The 14,396-nt window shown below is 45.1% G+C and overlaps 1 protein-coding gene across 1 annotated transcript in view; it reads left to right on the top strand.

Annotated features, from left to right (window-relative positions):
• The window catches only part of LOC8023778 (solute carrier family 12 member 2), a 119,912-nt gene extending 106,377 nt beyond the window's left edge, over positions 1 to 13,535 (top strand). The window contains exons 16-24 of the mRNA XM_040209210.2: positions 812 to 946; positions 1,825 to 1,931; positions 3,257 to 3,459; positions 6,260 to 6,532; positions 8,147 to 8,261; positions 8,546 to 8,632; positions 8,920 to 9,028; positions 9,324 to 9,391; positions 12,056 to 13,535. Of these exons, the coding sequence (XP_040065144.1) occupies positions 812 to 946; positions 1,825 to 1,931; positions 3,257 to 3,459; positions 6,260 to 6,532; positions 8,147 to 8,261; positions 8,546 to 8,632; positions 8,920 to 9,028; positions 9,324 to 9,391; positions 12,056 to 12,191 (1,233 nt within the window). The 3' untranslated portion in view covers positions 12,192 to 13,535. The remainder of the gene's footprint in view (positions 1 to 811; positions 947 to 1,824; positions 1,932 to 3,256; positions 3,460 to 6,259; positions 6,533 to 8,146; positions 8,262 to 8,545; positions 8,633 to 8,919; positions 9,029 to 9,323; positions 9,392 to 12,055) is intronic.
• Positions 13,536 to 14,396: the final 861 nt, after the last annotated feature.

The following is a 14,396-nucleotide window of genomic DNA, read 5'->3' as shown; positions in this document are numbered from 1 at the left end:
GAGTAATGGCGGCTGATGTGACGTCAATGGAAGCCATGTATTTGCTTTGTACTGAAAACCCACTTTTCACGCATGCCTAACACTTTTTATTCAGCAACCCACTTACAACTCACTCTAGTTACCTAAATCGAGGGAGATGCCCGAGTTATGAATGCTTACAAATTTTGAATTTGAGAATGTTATGAAGTATTATTTACATAGGAATGTAGATAAGTTGCCATTTGAAATACTGTAAAACCCTTAATGTTCGCGAGCCCTCAATTTTCGCGAATTGAAGAATTCGCGAAATTTAAGGGCGCGCGAAAATTTCGGTCCTTAAGATTTTTAATGCAGGCGTCCGGAATTCGCGAAATTTAGTGGTCGCGATTATGTCATCTGTGACCGATTCGCGAAAATAAAGGGTTTTACAGTACATATACTGTGCCAGCTGACTGGCTAGAATACTGCCTCATAATAACTCTACTTAGCACTATTTGGCCAACTCATGTTGTGAACTGCAAAACCAATCTAGGATTTTTTATAAACTTCATGCATGTATGATCAGAGGGGGGTGGGGGGAAGGGGTAGAGGTTTTAGATAAAATTACAAACAGGTTATGCTAAGAAATTCGTGCCTTGAAACTGAAACTTTGGATTTTGAGGTTTGAAGTAAGAGAACATAAATGTTCTGTAGATTTAGGAGAACAACTAAGCCATTTTGGTTTGTTTAAACAACTGGAAGTGTAAGACTTCAGAATGATAAAAGGGTTATGTTGTTGCAGGATGAATTCCTACGAGTTACATTTATCCCCCTTGTGCCAATTTCGTGGCAGGTCCGCCTAACGTACCGTTCCCGAAATGCGCTGGCAACCCGGGCAAACACCTGGCTTCAGCGACGCAAGATCAAGGCCTTCTATACCCTGGTAAAAGACGAGGACTTCACCCACGGCGTTCGCTCCATGCTCCAGGCAAGTGTCATCGGGGCATCAACGGCGTCGGAACATGGGTAGATGAACATTTTTTTTATTGTTGAGGGTCGGTTACAAGTTTAAGAAGAGCAGCTCGGACCCCTGCTGGTTTCCTCCTTTCCAGCATTCGCTCTGATAAGGTGAAAAGAGTTGAGAACCTTGAGTAAAGAAGCTTGTCCTGCAACTCCTGACCTGTAGCAGACTATATAGCAATTACTCGACGAGATTTAGCGTTATTGATACTAACGACGTCATTTGATGGCGACCTGACATTACCCGTAGCGAACAATATCTGTCTTATAACTCTCGCCGAAGTGGCGGACAAGATGCGTGCTGTTCGAATATGCCGACGACAATCGATGATGCAGGATGCTTCGCCACGGACTGAAAATAATGAAAGAAAAAAGCGCACTTCAAATAAGAAGAGTATTTCCTCGAGATAATGCTATTGACTACAGTATATGTCAGCTTAGGAGTGTAAAGTGATAATTAGGGAATTAATTGCCTAAAATCCCCTACGGACACTGATGGGACGAGAAACGCAGTGAGGAGTTTCAGAGGTCCCACCTTTGGCGCGAGCTTTCTGCCTTCGGTAACGCTTCAGCGTCTCGCAAGTGTCGAACGTGCATGTGAAGCTAAAGCGCAGCAAAAGGCAACAAGCGCTTGTTAAAGGCCAGGCGTTCGAAAGAGGCGCCCTGCCTTTCCCACTTCGTCGGGGACTTCTATAGGGACACATGTTGCAGATTCGACACCGCTTCGTAGCGTCGCAACTCTACTTTGGGTTCCTCGAGGTTCCGTCTGCTTAAGACGTTTCAGTCAATCGTTTTGAAGCGATATTATAATATTCTTTGTTTTCTTTTCGGCAACGGCGTCAACAGTCGGTGGGCGTCGGCAAACTGAAGCCCAACGTGGTGCTGCTCGGCTACAAGTCGAACTGGCAGACTTGCGAGCGGGAAGACGTTCTCAAGTACTTCAACGTCATTCAGTAAGTGCACCCCTCCTTTCTCCTCCCGGAACATTTCACGCTACCATGGAACTAAACTGGTTATTCACTACACACCAATTCAGGTTTTCCTGCTCGATTTAGCGAATAAATAAATGCTTCCTGCTTAATGTTGCCCCCAAATTTAGCGGGACACGAGTTGGCTAAATTTAGCGGAATTTATTGCGACTTTCGAGTGCTGAAAAGCCCCTAAATTGACACCCGGCGCAGATAAATACCACGCCGCGCATTTCAGGTTCCCCTACCTTATCCGTAGGACTAGGATATGGAGTCTCATTACCTACATTATTTAGTTACAATATTTCTGGGAGACTGACTAGGTCGACGTATTGCGGCGTATCACCGAACTCTCAAAGGCTGGTCCGGAAATTAGCGCGTACGTGTGATGGCCTGTGTTACGACGACTGCTTACAACGAGCTTCCAGACCAGCTGTCCTAGCGACCACCACCCCATCGACCCAGGTTCAAGGACCACCGGGGCTCAAACTTGATGTATAAACTTTGCTGGTTAAATAAAGGTCGCTTAATTAGGAAGATTTCCTCGTAGAAAGCAACCCATAAAGCACATTTTGTGTTAGAACTGCATTGTCCACCACAATCCCTGAAGAATGCCGTGCAAACACATTCTGCGCATACCGACTTTATACGTAAGAGTAAGATAAATCAAACATTTTTTTTTCCTTCTTGTGGCTGCTTGCTAACTATACATTAAACGTTTTCTGTTTTATGAGTTGTTTTCTATAAGAAAATCATTATGAACAAGAGTTATGAACAAGCATCGGGAATGAGCGTCACGAACGATCGACATGGACGAGCGTCATCAGCGAGTGACATGCTGGGAGCATTACACAACATTAAGGTTATATAATAAAGTTCATAAAGTAGGTCCGTCCAGTCGCAACGAGATGTTTTGGTGGCACCCTCTTATGGTTCCCATCACCGACCTCACGACCTAGATTATTATTATCGAGCGACAAGTTCGATGGTGCGTAAAAAGCGCGGTAGAAGCCAAGTCATCACATTCGTAAACGAACACCGTCGAAGTTAAAAGTCTGGCTTTGCTCTTATTTCCATCGACCAGAGCAGAGGTCGTGGAAGGCCGATCACAGCGACGTTCCGTGATCGGCCTTCCAGCGAAACTCCTATCAAAACGTGCTGGCGAGAGCAGCGTGACGCAGGACAACAGCACGAACCACACACGGAGTGTGCCAGTGTTCCCCGCGTCTGCGCCATGTTTGGAACGCATTCCGCGTTCCCTGGTCTTTGTCGGCGAGGATTGAGCGAACGAGGACTTTTCCATTCCCCAGCGACACCCTGGACATGTACCTGTCGGTGTGCATCCTCCGCCTCCCCGAGGGCCTGGACTACTCCCACTACGCGGACATGGAGGGCTTCGAGTCGTCCGCCGCCAACGGCAACAAGGCGGACATGCTGTCGGTGCCGGGCATCGAGAGGGAGAACTCCTCCGCGGGCTTCCCACGCAACATCTCCAGCGCGCAGCTCTCGCTGGGTGAGGGGGACGCGCTCTGCGTTATCGTCTCTGGAGACTCGCCACACTCACAGTATCTAGGGTGCCTTCATGTCCGCTTCGCATAGAGTGATGCCAAATGCCTCTTTCCCTTTCCCCCGCCGCCATTTTGTTCCTTATTGTTTCCCCGTGCGCTGGAAAGTGGCCTTTGTGTCCATCGGTCCCCCCATCCGAGGGGGGAAATGCTAATCCTTCCTCCGTGGGTTCCAAAACGCTGCTCCGAACTTGTGAGATAAGGTGCTTGTTTCCGGGAGGGTTATAAGCCCCACAGATTATCGCCGAGACCAAAATGGCAGCTGGTTTGTCGGCGAGTGGTATTACAAAGGGTGGCACCACCCTAGCAAAGCGCACATGAAGGCTCCCTAACAGTATCAACTGTCACTGCTTTATATAAACGAGGCTGGATTGCGCGTTTGTGTTCCAGTTCGATAGACTGTGTCGGAGCCGCTCGTAACTGCTTACGACACTGCCCTGGCGCCATCTATCGGGAAGTCTTGGAACACTTCCGACCCGCGTAAATATTTTAGACTATTTTCCTTCTTTCACGGCGGGCTTGAAATAAATTTGACAATGCCCTAAGCGAGTATTGCACACGTTACATAGACCTCACAAATGCTGCAAAACCTTTAGTCTATACTTGCACATCGGTCAGAAGTTTTCCCGGCGCTACCCTATGCCTGACGACGCACCAGCGACTGCTATGGTGGCCTTGCAGCCAGCCACATACTTTCTGCAGCACACACTTCACGCCGTCAGATTTATTCCCGGCAAGGACAGGTAGGACTGACCGTCGGCATGCTGCGGTGACGTCACATGCAAACTCAATGTAGATGACGCTAAAGTCGCTGGATGCCGGGAAAGTAGTGCTCAGCTCCCCGTACGGTTGCCGTTTTGGTTCATTAGATGTGCAGTTTCTCCTTGAACTCTTCGTTGTTGGTGAGTCAATCCAAATTTGCGGCGACAGGTTGCTCTATAAAGACGTCTCTTGTATACGGAGTTTTTGTTATTCACACATCATCAAAACCAGCGCACATCTTTGAACCGCCACCACATGCGACATCGTTCCTTGGCGGCATTGCAGAATAAATTTTTCGCCTTGAAACACCCAGGAAAAACAGTATCAGTGTAAGAGATCTGTGGAGATAAGCTTGATTGATTAGTTGATTTCATACACGGTGCCAAAGATGTTTATGTTGGCGAGGAACACTTTCAGTACGATGGCACTCCATAGCATTCTTGGTGCGGCCGGTTCTGAAATGACCATTTTGAAGCTCGGAAGATTTGAAAGGACCAAAACGGCGATCGCCATGGTAACAGAGAGCGATCAATCAATAATTCCTTGCAAAGTTTTGGACGTCTGTATGTTGTGTTTGTGTCCTGCTAGCAGAGAGGAAAGGCAATGGCGCGCTACTTTCCCAGGTTCTAGTGACTGTAGGCAATGCCAGTGGGACAAGGGAACGCAACGCACGGAAGCAAACTCGAATGCAAATGTGTGAACCAGCTTTAAGGGGGGTAAAACTTAATTTTTTTTTTAGAAGCCACATTTTTAACAAGATGTTTTATCAGCTTTCAAATATCTTAATGAATGCTGTCAGAAAGTTTCACTCCTGTACCTCAAGTATTTTTTTCTGGAATCAATAATTTCCGGCATACCGGCGCCATCTTAAGCACAGCTTTCTGAACTTTCAAATGCGTTTATCCCAATTCCGCATTTTGGCATCAAATCTCGATTCAGGAAAACTACCATTTCATAATGGTGATGTGGGAAGTCAGTTGCTAGCAGCTGTGAGCTTACTTTCTGCATTTTCGTGGTATTTTGTTATGTAGAAGCTACAATATCTTCACCTAAATCATGCAAAAAAAAAAAATTCACACTTTTTTTTAATTAAAAATGATCTTTTTCCAATTTCTTTTTATGGCCACATGACATGGGAGTTATACTGTATGTTTCACTATTAAAACTGGCCATTATCTTTACCTTTTCTTAAGGATAGCTTCCTCAGGTGGCACAGTTTTTATTTTGTGTACTTTTACATAACTCTTTGAATGATTGAATGATAAACATTTAAACTTAACGGGATACTACAACGAAATTTCGGCTCTTATATCTTGGTCTATACGTGTTCAAGGGAGCAGTATCACGCCAGACACACCAATCTCGGTTAAAAAAGACAAGAAAAGGAATTTTAAAGCGAATTAAACAATTAACAAAGGGCACCTGGTGGATGTTGCTGAAGCCTCATTTGTAATGCCCTTCTGGAAACCTTGTCAGGTAGTGACGATGCCTGTCTCTTTGGCCGCTTCGGTGGCTGGAACAACTAGGACATCTTGCTGACGTCAGCCTTGTCGCAGCTTTGCTCTTTGCTCGTCCTGAGACAATCTACGTCACGATTGCGCCGGATGTGACATGCTCTCCACTGGCTGCTCACCGAGTGCTGGCCAGCATGGGCCATTTGTAACGAAAAGTACAGCCATCAGGCTCAAAATACAAACTTGCGATTATCATTTACGAGTATTGAGGATCATATTCAGCCTATTTCTGAACACAACGGATATATTTCAAATTTCGTTCAAGTATCCCTTTAAAACCTTGCATGTCATTTTCTTTCCCAGCTATAAATATGCCCTGCAAATTTCATACAAAAATTGCTAACAGTTAAACTCCTTCCTGAGTAGTGTGATCCTCCCTAAAGGTGAAAGAGGTACAGCTTCTATTTAAGACATTCTGTAGAAACAGTCGAGGAGCTTCTCTGCGTCACAACCAGTCCTCGCACCGCCACAGGTGGCAGCTCTCGGGAGCCCTCGCCGCCGTCCACCCCTCACGTTGGGCGGGCCGCGACGGCCGTCCATCAGCAAGAAGGTGCCAACCACAACAAGGGTGCCGGCGCGACGCTGCAAGACGCGGAGCACGGAGTTGCGGTCAACGTACAGGCCCCTGAAGCGATCCCCGAAGAAGTCCGCGAAGTCCCCAAGGAGGTGTTGCAGTCGGTGAACCAGTTCATTCGCAAGCAGAGGAAAGGAACCATCGATGTCTGGTGGTTGTACGACGACGGAGGTGAGCACAACCACTCCTGCTGTAATCAAGTAATGGATTAACGAGTGGCGCAAGGAGCAAACTTGCCTAAAGAGTTCCAGTGACGTGGTAACTGAGAATGCGACTAGACAGGTATATATAATGGTCACGCTAGTTCATGGGTTTTCAAACTGAATTTTTAGGAACCTAGGGTTCCCAAAGATACCCCCCCCCCTCCCCTGGGCTTGACGAGCTCCATAGTATGTGCAATATAGTTTACAAGCTCTTTGGTTCTGCATTACTTTACTGCGTCAATTCCAAGTCCAGGAGAACTTCCTCTGCTGTCGAGATCTCAAATTTTACAGCGGAGCTGTTAAGGGCCAGGTTCCCCAGGATCGCGCCCGTGTATGTCGACACAAACCTACCTGGACAGCTACTGCCATCTATAAGTGATGGCGGCAAGCGCACAACCAGTATGGTTTCCGCCGTCGCTCGTAGATGGCGGCAACCTTTCCAGCTATTATAGAAGAATGGATGATAGTTGGGCGCGTTGGTGGGAATTCATCGTAGGAAACAGTGCAAAAAACAGGCAACGACGAAGAAGCACACAGTGTATCGAGTACAGCTCTGCTGGTTTTCCTTCTTCACGAGAGTGGAAAGCCTGTTTTGGATTAATTTTTGGTACCCCTGCGCTAGTTGGGTCTCCAAAATTAAACTACAATGCTTTGTAATGATAGTTTAGAATATGACTACCTTTTAGTGGCACTGAACTAAAAAAACAATTGACTGCATGTTGGTAATTTTGCCAAACATATTTAAATGCGGTAACTTTATAGGGGATGGTGCTCTTAGTTTAGGTGGTGCATAAGGCAGGAGGACCTTTAGTTTTTCAGTGCCTGGAAAAGACAAAGGTCACACTTTTGTCTTTTTGTGACGCTGCACGTGCTTTCCTTCAGCAGCACCCGGATACAAAGCCTTTGCGCTGAATTCTCTGGGTCACCTGAAGAGGAAAAGTGCACTTTCCTGCCATTTCCACTCCTCGTTCCCCACGCTCTTTCTACACCACCTGTTTGTGCTCCTCTCTTTCTTGCCCTTGCCACACTTCTCCGCTCCGCACGCTTTCTCACACCACCTGCTTCTGCTCCTCCCGTTCTTGCGTGCTGGGTCCGTAGCTCAGTTAGCAGCGCACGCAGCTTCCACTCCGGCGACAAGGGTCCAATCCCTGGAACCGGTTGCCATTTTTTTCAAGACTGTTTAGCGGTTACGGACTGACCGACATACACATTTCGTGCTTATGTGGCTTTTGAAGTTGGTTGGTTCTATAAGCTACCGCTTTAAAAAGTTTGAAGTACCCTATATTTACGCAATATTTATTTAACGAAACATGCTGCTATTTTGGGGTTGACGTCTCGAAATAGATATAAGTTATGGAATTGCACCCAACTCAAAATGAGTCTTGTAACGTTAGTATTGCGATAATTCATTCATTGAATGAGAACAAATGAATTGGTTTTAATGTCAGAAGGGTCAAGTTTGCCCAAAGACTGTCAATGTCAGGGTGAATAAAGCAAATGAATAAACAGGTAAATAATGTTCCAACATCCTCGAGAAGGAAATACAAGACTGACAGATTGTTCCGTTTTCGGTTGGATGCAGGACTGACAATGCTGATCCCATACCTGCTTACGACGCGTCACAACTGGAGCGGCTGCAAGCTCCGCGTCTTCTCCCTGGCCAACAAGAAGGAAGAATTGGACCGGGAACAGCGCAAGTAAGCGGTGGCAGCATTTTGTTGTGATCGGATCGCTCTACAGATCTTCCGTTGGGGGGTTCATACCAACCAGAATACTCGCATATCATCAGACAAGTGCTAATTCGGGTTTCGCTTTAGCAGTCCTGAAGTTATTAAGATTAATCGTTAGTCATTTTCTGAGGCATGCGAAACACCTCCTTCGTGAATTCAGGATATAAACTTACAAATTTGTTTTCTTTCATTAGCGTTAGTTCAAACATCAAAGTTTAACTCTCTTTCCGTTATATATTTACTACTTTCAGCATGGCATCGCTTCTGAGCAAGTTCCGAATCGAGTACTCGGACGTCACGGTCATTCCAGACATTGTGCGACCACCCAGCGAAGCGAGGTATATGCCCCCCCCCGTTTTTTGCCTTCTGTTTCAAAAGTGCAAACAACTGTTTAGATGGCTGCTGCAAGAGTTTGTCGCATGCATCATTTGTTGCTGGCATGCATCTACTAGTAGGAGCTTATTGATCTGTGTTCCCATACCTACTATGTATAGATGTTGACGTCAAGGCTAATTTTAGTCAAACTCTCTTTTTCATTCTTTGAATATCTATTCATTCATGTTTTTTTTCTTTATGTTTATTCCTTTTCAATAATACTCTTCATGTTCGTCCATGTTCATTGCAGCAAAAGGGAGTTTGAGGAATTGGTGCGCAAGTGGCGCAGAACTGACGATGAAGTGGAGCATGATCCTCTGGAAATTTCTGACTCCGAGATGCTTGCCTTGAAAGATAAGGTATGTTGTGGATGGACCATTCTGTTTAATGGCGTCAAAGCCTCTTTTCTAGATGCGTGGTAGCTTCATCATTAAAATCTTGCAGTATTTCTACGGAAGGCCGTAATGTAGGAACTGAATGTGTAGTAGCTTTCTAATTCTTTTGCAAACGTTCATCAGTGCAAAGTTGTGTCACTTGGAAGTGTAAAATTGGGCCACATATATGGGTGTTTTTCTTTTATAGGAAGGTACAACTACTTTCTAGATGACTAAAAGTTACTTGGTCATTACTCAGTAGTTCACTTGTCTTTTGCAGACATACCGACACCTCCGGCTCAGAGAACTGCTGCAGCTCCATTCTAAAGATGCCACGCTCGTAGCTATGTGAGTATCATACTTCTTTAACTTCTCTCACTAACAAAATCGACTTCACTGTCTGTGGGACTGATGTACTATGTTCCCTTGTTGATAACCTGTTGAAGTATAGCAGTCTTCTATGGACTCTTGATTTCTACAGACAAAGCATTTTGAGGTCCAGTCAGTCTTCTGTAAACAATGGTCTTTGATGGACAGTAGTCGACTGGTACAGATCTTTAGAATGCCCCCTATGGATGTGTCTTTTGCAGTCATTAGTTTGAATAGAGACAGAAATCTTCCTTGAATGAGACGTCTACAAACTGAAGATCTTGAGGTCCTATGGTCTTCAAGAGACAAAGTCTTTGGTAGATGGTAGTCTAGACTTTTAGACATCTCTAGAATGTAGTCCTCTATGGACATGAGTTTTGCAGTGACTAATATAGATAGACAAGTCTTCCATGAATGCTAGACATTATGGGCAAAGGTTCTTGAAGTTCTGTGATCTTCTTTAGACAACAGTCTCTGATGGACAGACTTCTACAGATCTCCAGAATGTAGTCCTTTATGGACATGACTTTTTCAGTCACTAATTTGGGTAGAGACAAGTCTTCTATGAATTCTAGAGGTCTAGACAAAGGATCTTGAGGTCCTATAGCCTTCTGTGGACAATCCTGGATGGACAGCAGTCTATAGAGTTATACCAGTCTCAAGAATGTAGTCCTCTATGGACATGATTTTTGCAGTCAGTAATTAGGACAGAGACAAGCCTTCTACAGGAGGTCTGTGGACAAAGAATCTTGAGGTTCTCTGGTACTCTATAGACAATAGCCTTGGATGGACAGTGGTCTATAGGGTCCTACCGATCTGAAAAATGTAGTTCTCTATAGGCAAAGGATCTTGAGGTCCTATAGTCTTTTATAGACAATAGCCTTGGATGGACAGTGTCCTATAGAGCCCTAGCAATCTAAAAAATATAGTTCTCTATGGACATGTCTTTTGCAGTCACTGGTGCAAATAGAGACAAATAAGTCTTCTGCAGATGCTAGAGGTCCATGGACAAGGGATCTTGAGGTCCTATAGTCTTCTGTAGACAGTAGTCTATAGGATCTCGGAAATGTACTCCTCTATGCCACAATTCCTGCGGTTAATGATTTGGGTAGAAACATTGATCTTTCAAGGGAACAAGTGTATTCAGAAATAAATGGGATCAGCGCTGCACTCAGTACAAAGACATTTACAGAAACCAAACTCAGCCTCACGTTTAGTCTAACGTGCTTTGGTGCATAGACGTTGAGCGGTGCATTGTCCTTTGTGGACAGTTCTTGTGGGTACTAGTCTTCCACAAGTATTGTACTATTAATTGAAAACAGTGAACTATACCTGTATTCTTTTACAGTTTCCTCACGTTGCTCGCTGATTCAACCACGTATATATACTCAGTTTCACCTTATGTCAGGCCACAGCAGATGCTATTAGCCATTGGATCCAATCCAAGGCCGTGCGAGTTCCCTGTGACCTTCGAGAGGAAGCGCCAGGGGTTTCCCCAGGAATTGAAATTAGGGGGGGGGGGGGGGGGGGGTCTAAATTTTTAGGGAGGGGAGGAGGGCAGTGAGAATAGAGGAGTTGTTGCTGATTAAGCGGGTGCCTCCAGAAAAACAAAGGGGGGGGGGGGGTGTCGGCAAATCACTGGGAAGCGCCATGACGCGCAGAAAGCGTAGTCACGTGTTACGTTCGTGGGGCTGAATTGGCTGGGTTGACTCGTGGAGTCCACTGAGGCCGGACGTAAAGTGAAAGGGAGCATACTTACGCACCATCCCGAATGAACGACCGCCCCCAAAATATCGCCCATCCCGTTTTTTTTTTTTGTTAATATATTGGTTTCCATCGAACTTACGCGATGTCCGCCAAATAAAATCTGCGGGGTCCCAACACTGGAAAAACTGTAGATAAATGCTGGTCATGTATCAAACGGGATTAAGCCCGCTTTGTTTTGCCGCGACGCAAAGTAGCGGAAGACACGGTAAACGTATGCGTAACGAAGAACTACAACAAGCGAATTCACAAGATGTCAAATTCATTGGTTCTAATAATAGTAGTAATATTGTAATAATAGTACGTCTTGTCATGCTTATGTGCCCGTTGTCAACCCTCTTCTTTTCCCCCGCTGCTCTCAGCAAAAAAATATATTGGCAGGCAGTAAAACGTCGTAAAACGCACACACACAAACCAAAATATATTGGGCGGCAGGTTGCGTCACCTAGGTTAAAGCGGAGGCACGCGGCACGCATTTCTCACCGCCGCCGTTATTGTCGGCTAGGTGGCGCAAGCTGCCGCCCAAGCGCTTGCTCATTAGCGCTGGCAGGCATACAAACTGCGGATTCATATATTATACACCGAACTGATCACTGGGGGGATCAGTGGGCTAAAGCATGGGGACACATGAGCGATGGAAACGGGTGCCGCGCGGCAGTATCACAGCAACCGGTGCTGGCGTCTCTACGTCACTTCCGCTCATGACGTACTGAAACACGTGACGAAAAATGAACAGCATTCCGTGGAACGCGAGCTTGCCCTATCCGCGATATTGATTCCCATATCATGCGAGCGCGATCTCATGGGTACGAGTCCATAGCGGATGCCGGCATGTTTTCCTCGCCCCTGTAACACCTCTTATGGCACGTGTTTCGGCAGGACGCTGCCGATGCCACGCAAGAGCACGTGTTCGGCATCCATGTACATGGCCTGGCTGGAGACACTTACAAGGGACATGCCGCCCTTCCTTCTCGTCCGAGGGAACCAGACCAGCGTGCTCACCTTCTACTCTTAGAGCATATAGCTATGGTCTATACTGTCCATAAGCGCTTGACCATCTGTCGTTTTGCCTGCAACCACTGTGACCACCTGTTATTGCCCCTTTGGTCATCCAGAACTGTCTGGCACCTGGTTCTTATACGAGCTTGGCTCATCTTCGTGTTAACAGTCTCCAGCAAATGACCTTTTCGTGTTCGAGCTCAGCGATGACACAGCAAAAATGGCGTGTGGATATAGTTATGTTTTGAGTGGGTAGGGATATTTTTTCCGCCTGCCAGTGTGAATATGACAAGTGCGGTGGCACTACTACATGCCCCCAAAAAATTCATAAAGGTGGCCCCTTTGCATTTAATTGCATTATAATCATAAAAATGTTTTCTTTTTTTTTTTGGGGGGGGGGGGGGGGCACGTTGTAGTTGTTGACTACTAGGCTGGGGTCAGACCGCAATTTTATACACACATATTGCTGCATCATAAAAAAAATGGTAGCCATAATTTTTGAGGACATTCCGTTGTATCCCTGCATTTGACTTTTACAGTGTGATGGACAGATATGGACGAAAGGGACCAAATGACGTTTTTTTGTTTTTTTTCCTTTTGTATTTCGCCTCTGTTAACAGTGGGGTTGTAAGCTTCACTCACTTCCTTGTAGCAGAAGTTACTGGTGACTTGTTTGTGCTTAGTTTAAGATAAGGCTGAGCAATGGCAAGGTGCATTGAACGATTCATTTCCTTGAGTACTTATAACGTTGATTGCGAGGGAAGCTCGTTTGTAAAGGTTACCAATGGTTATAAGTTGCATTCATTAAGGGGGCTTCCGCAAGCAAGAACAACCCGCGCAAAGTGTACCACATCAAAGTTGGACTTGTGTTGTGCTACTATCTCGGTGTGTCTGTGGTTCACCCAAGTAATTGTCTCCCATGTGTATGTTGTGGAGTTGAGGACATTGGTCACTGCTTCTTGGTTTAGACGGCATTTATCCGGTTTATTTCTAAACTGCGCTGTTTTAACAGATATCTATTTTTGTAGAGAAAGGTGTACATAGGAACATTTGTGTGCGATTCTTGGATCGCCTAGTGTACATAGTTTTTTCACACTCGTGACCTCATTCGATGCAATTAATGTGTGCTTCCATGTTAAACATCGAGCCATACATCTTAAGGTTCGAAGACGCGATAGGAAGTTTCTTTTTTTTTTCCTTTTGTTGTTGTTGAACCAAGTGCCTTTAGAAGCGACATAGTCACACGTGACTTCATTAGACATACTGGGAGAGCACTAAAGTGCCTCTCTCACGTGTAGCATATAATTCTTAAAGAAAGAAAAAAAAGCAAACATCTAATAAATCGATTTATTAGATATAATCGTTTGCTGTGTGTCCCATTTAATAATTAAGACACATCTTACACGGGTGAGTACACACCATAATCATTACTTATTGTATTCCTAAATGGACGGAGTGAATTTACGCCAGAATATTAGCACTGAAAGGACTCTAAAAATGCAGCATGACAGAAGGCTCGTTCTCGACGCGGGACATTTACTGGCTTGTTAATTTGTCACCGACTTGAGTACTATATTTTATTTGTGTAAGTAATTAAGGTGTTGATATATTAGCGTTGGCTACTTCTCGACTTCGATAGAGAAACAAAATAATTATGTAAAACAAAGAGTTAAACGTTTCGTTTTTTTTTGTTTTTTTTTGCTTTTTTTTTTTTTTAAATGTAATATCTTATTATTTTTTATTTTTTAAATTAACGAGGAGAAGACAATTGGCTACAAATCACACACACACACACAACAAACAAAAGAAATGCAGCTCGTACGTGGTCGAACGCCATTGCGTCGTCTGCTACGCGAAGCAGCCGACAGCAGCGTGGTCACCGGGCAATAGAGAGCCTATCAAGCAAGAGTGTGTTCAACTGCTCACCCGGCGTACGTGTTTATGGGCGCCATTAAATTGCAAACTTTTTGCTGTGAGTCCGTGGGTCTACGGGTGGCGTTTTTCGACGTAACTCCGGTTATAAACAGCCCTGGAGACGCTTGAATATTTTACGCGAAGAATAAAAGAACACTTTTCTTTAGACTCAATTTTTGTTCCGATAGGATAAGTATATTTTCAACGCTGAAAGGGGTGTAATCTGCCGTCTCAAACGCCGCCATTAAAGTGCCAGCGCTCTCCATGGTTTCAGTTGAACCCACTCTTATTACTTGAGGCTCTCTAG

Source organism: Ixodes scapularis, unplaced genomic scaffold, assembly GCF_016920785.2.
Source record: "Ixodes scapularis isolate PalLabHiFi unplaced genomic scaffold, ASM1692078v2 PGA_scaffold11__112_contigs__length_91849675, whole genome shotgun sequence".
Lineage (NCBI taxonomy): Eukaryota > Metazoa > Arthropoda > Arachnida > Ixodida > Ixodidae > Ixodes > Ixodes scapularis.
Note: the sequence above shows the minus strand (reverse complement) of the source record. Positions and strands in the feature narration are given on the sequence as shown.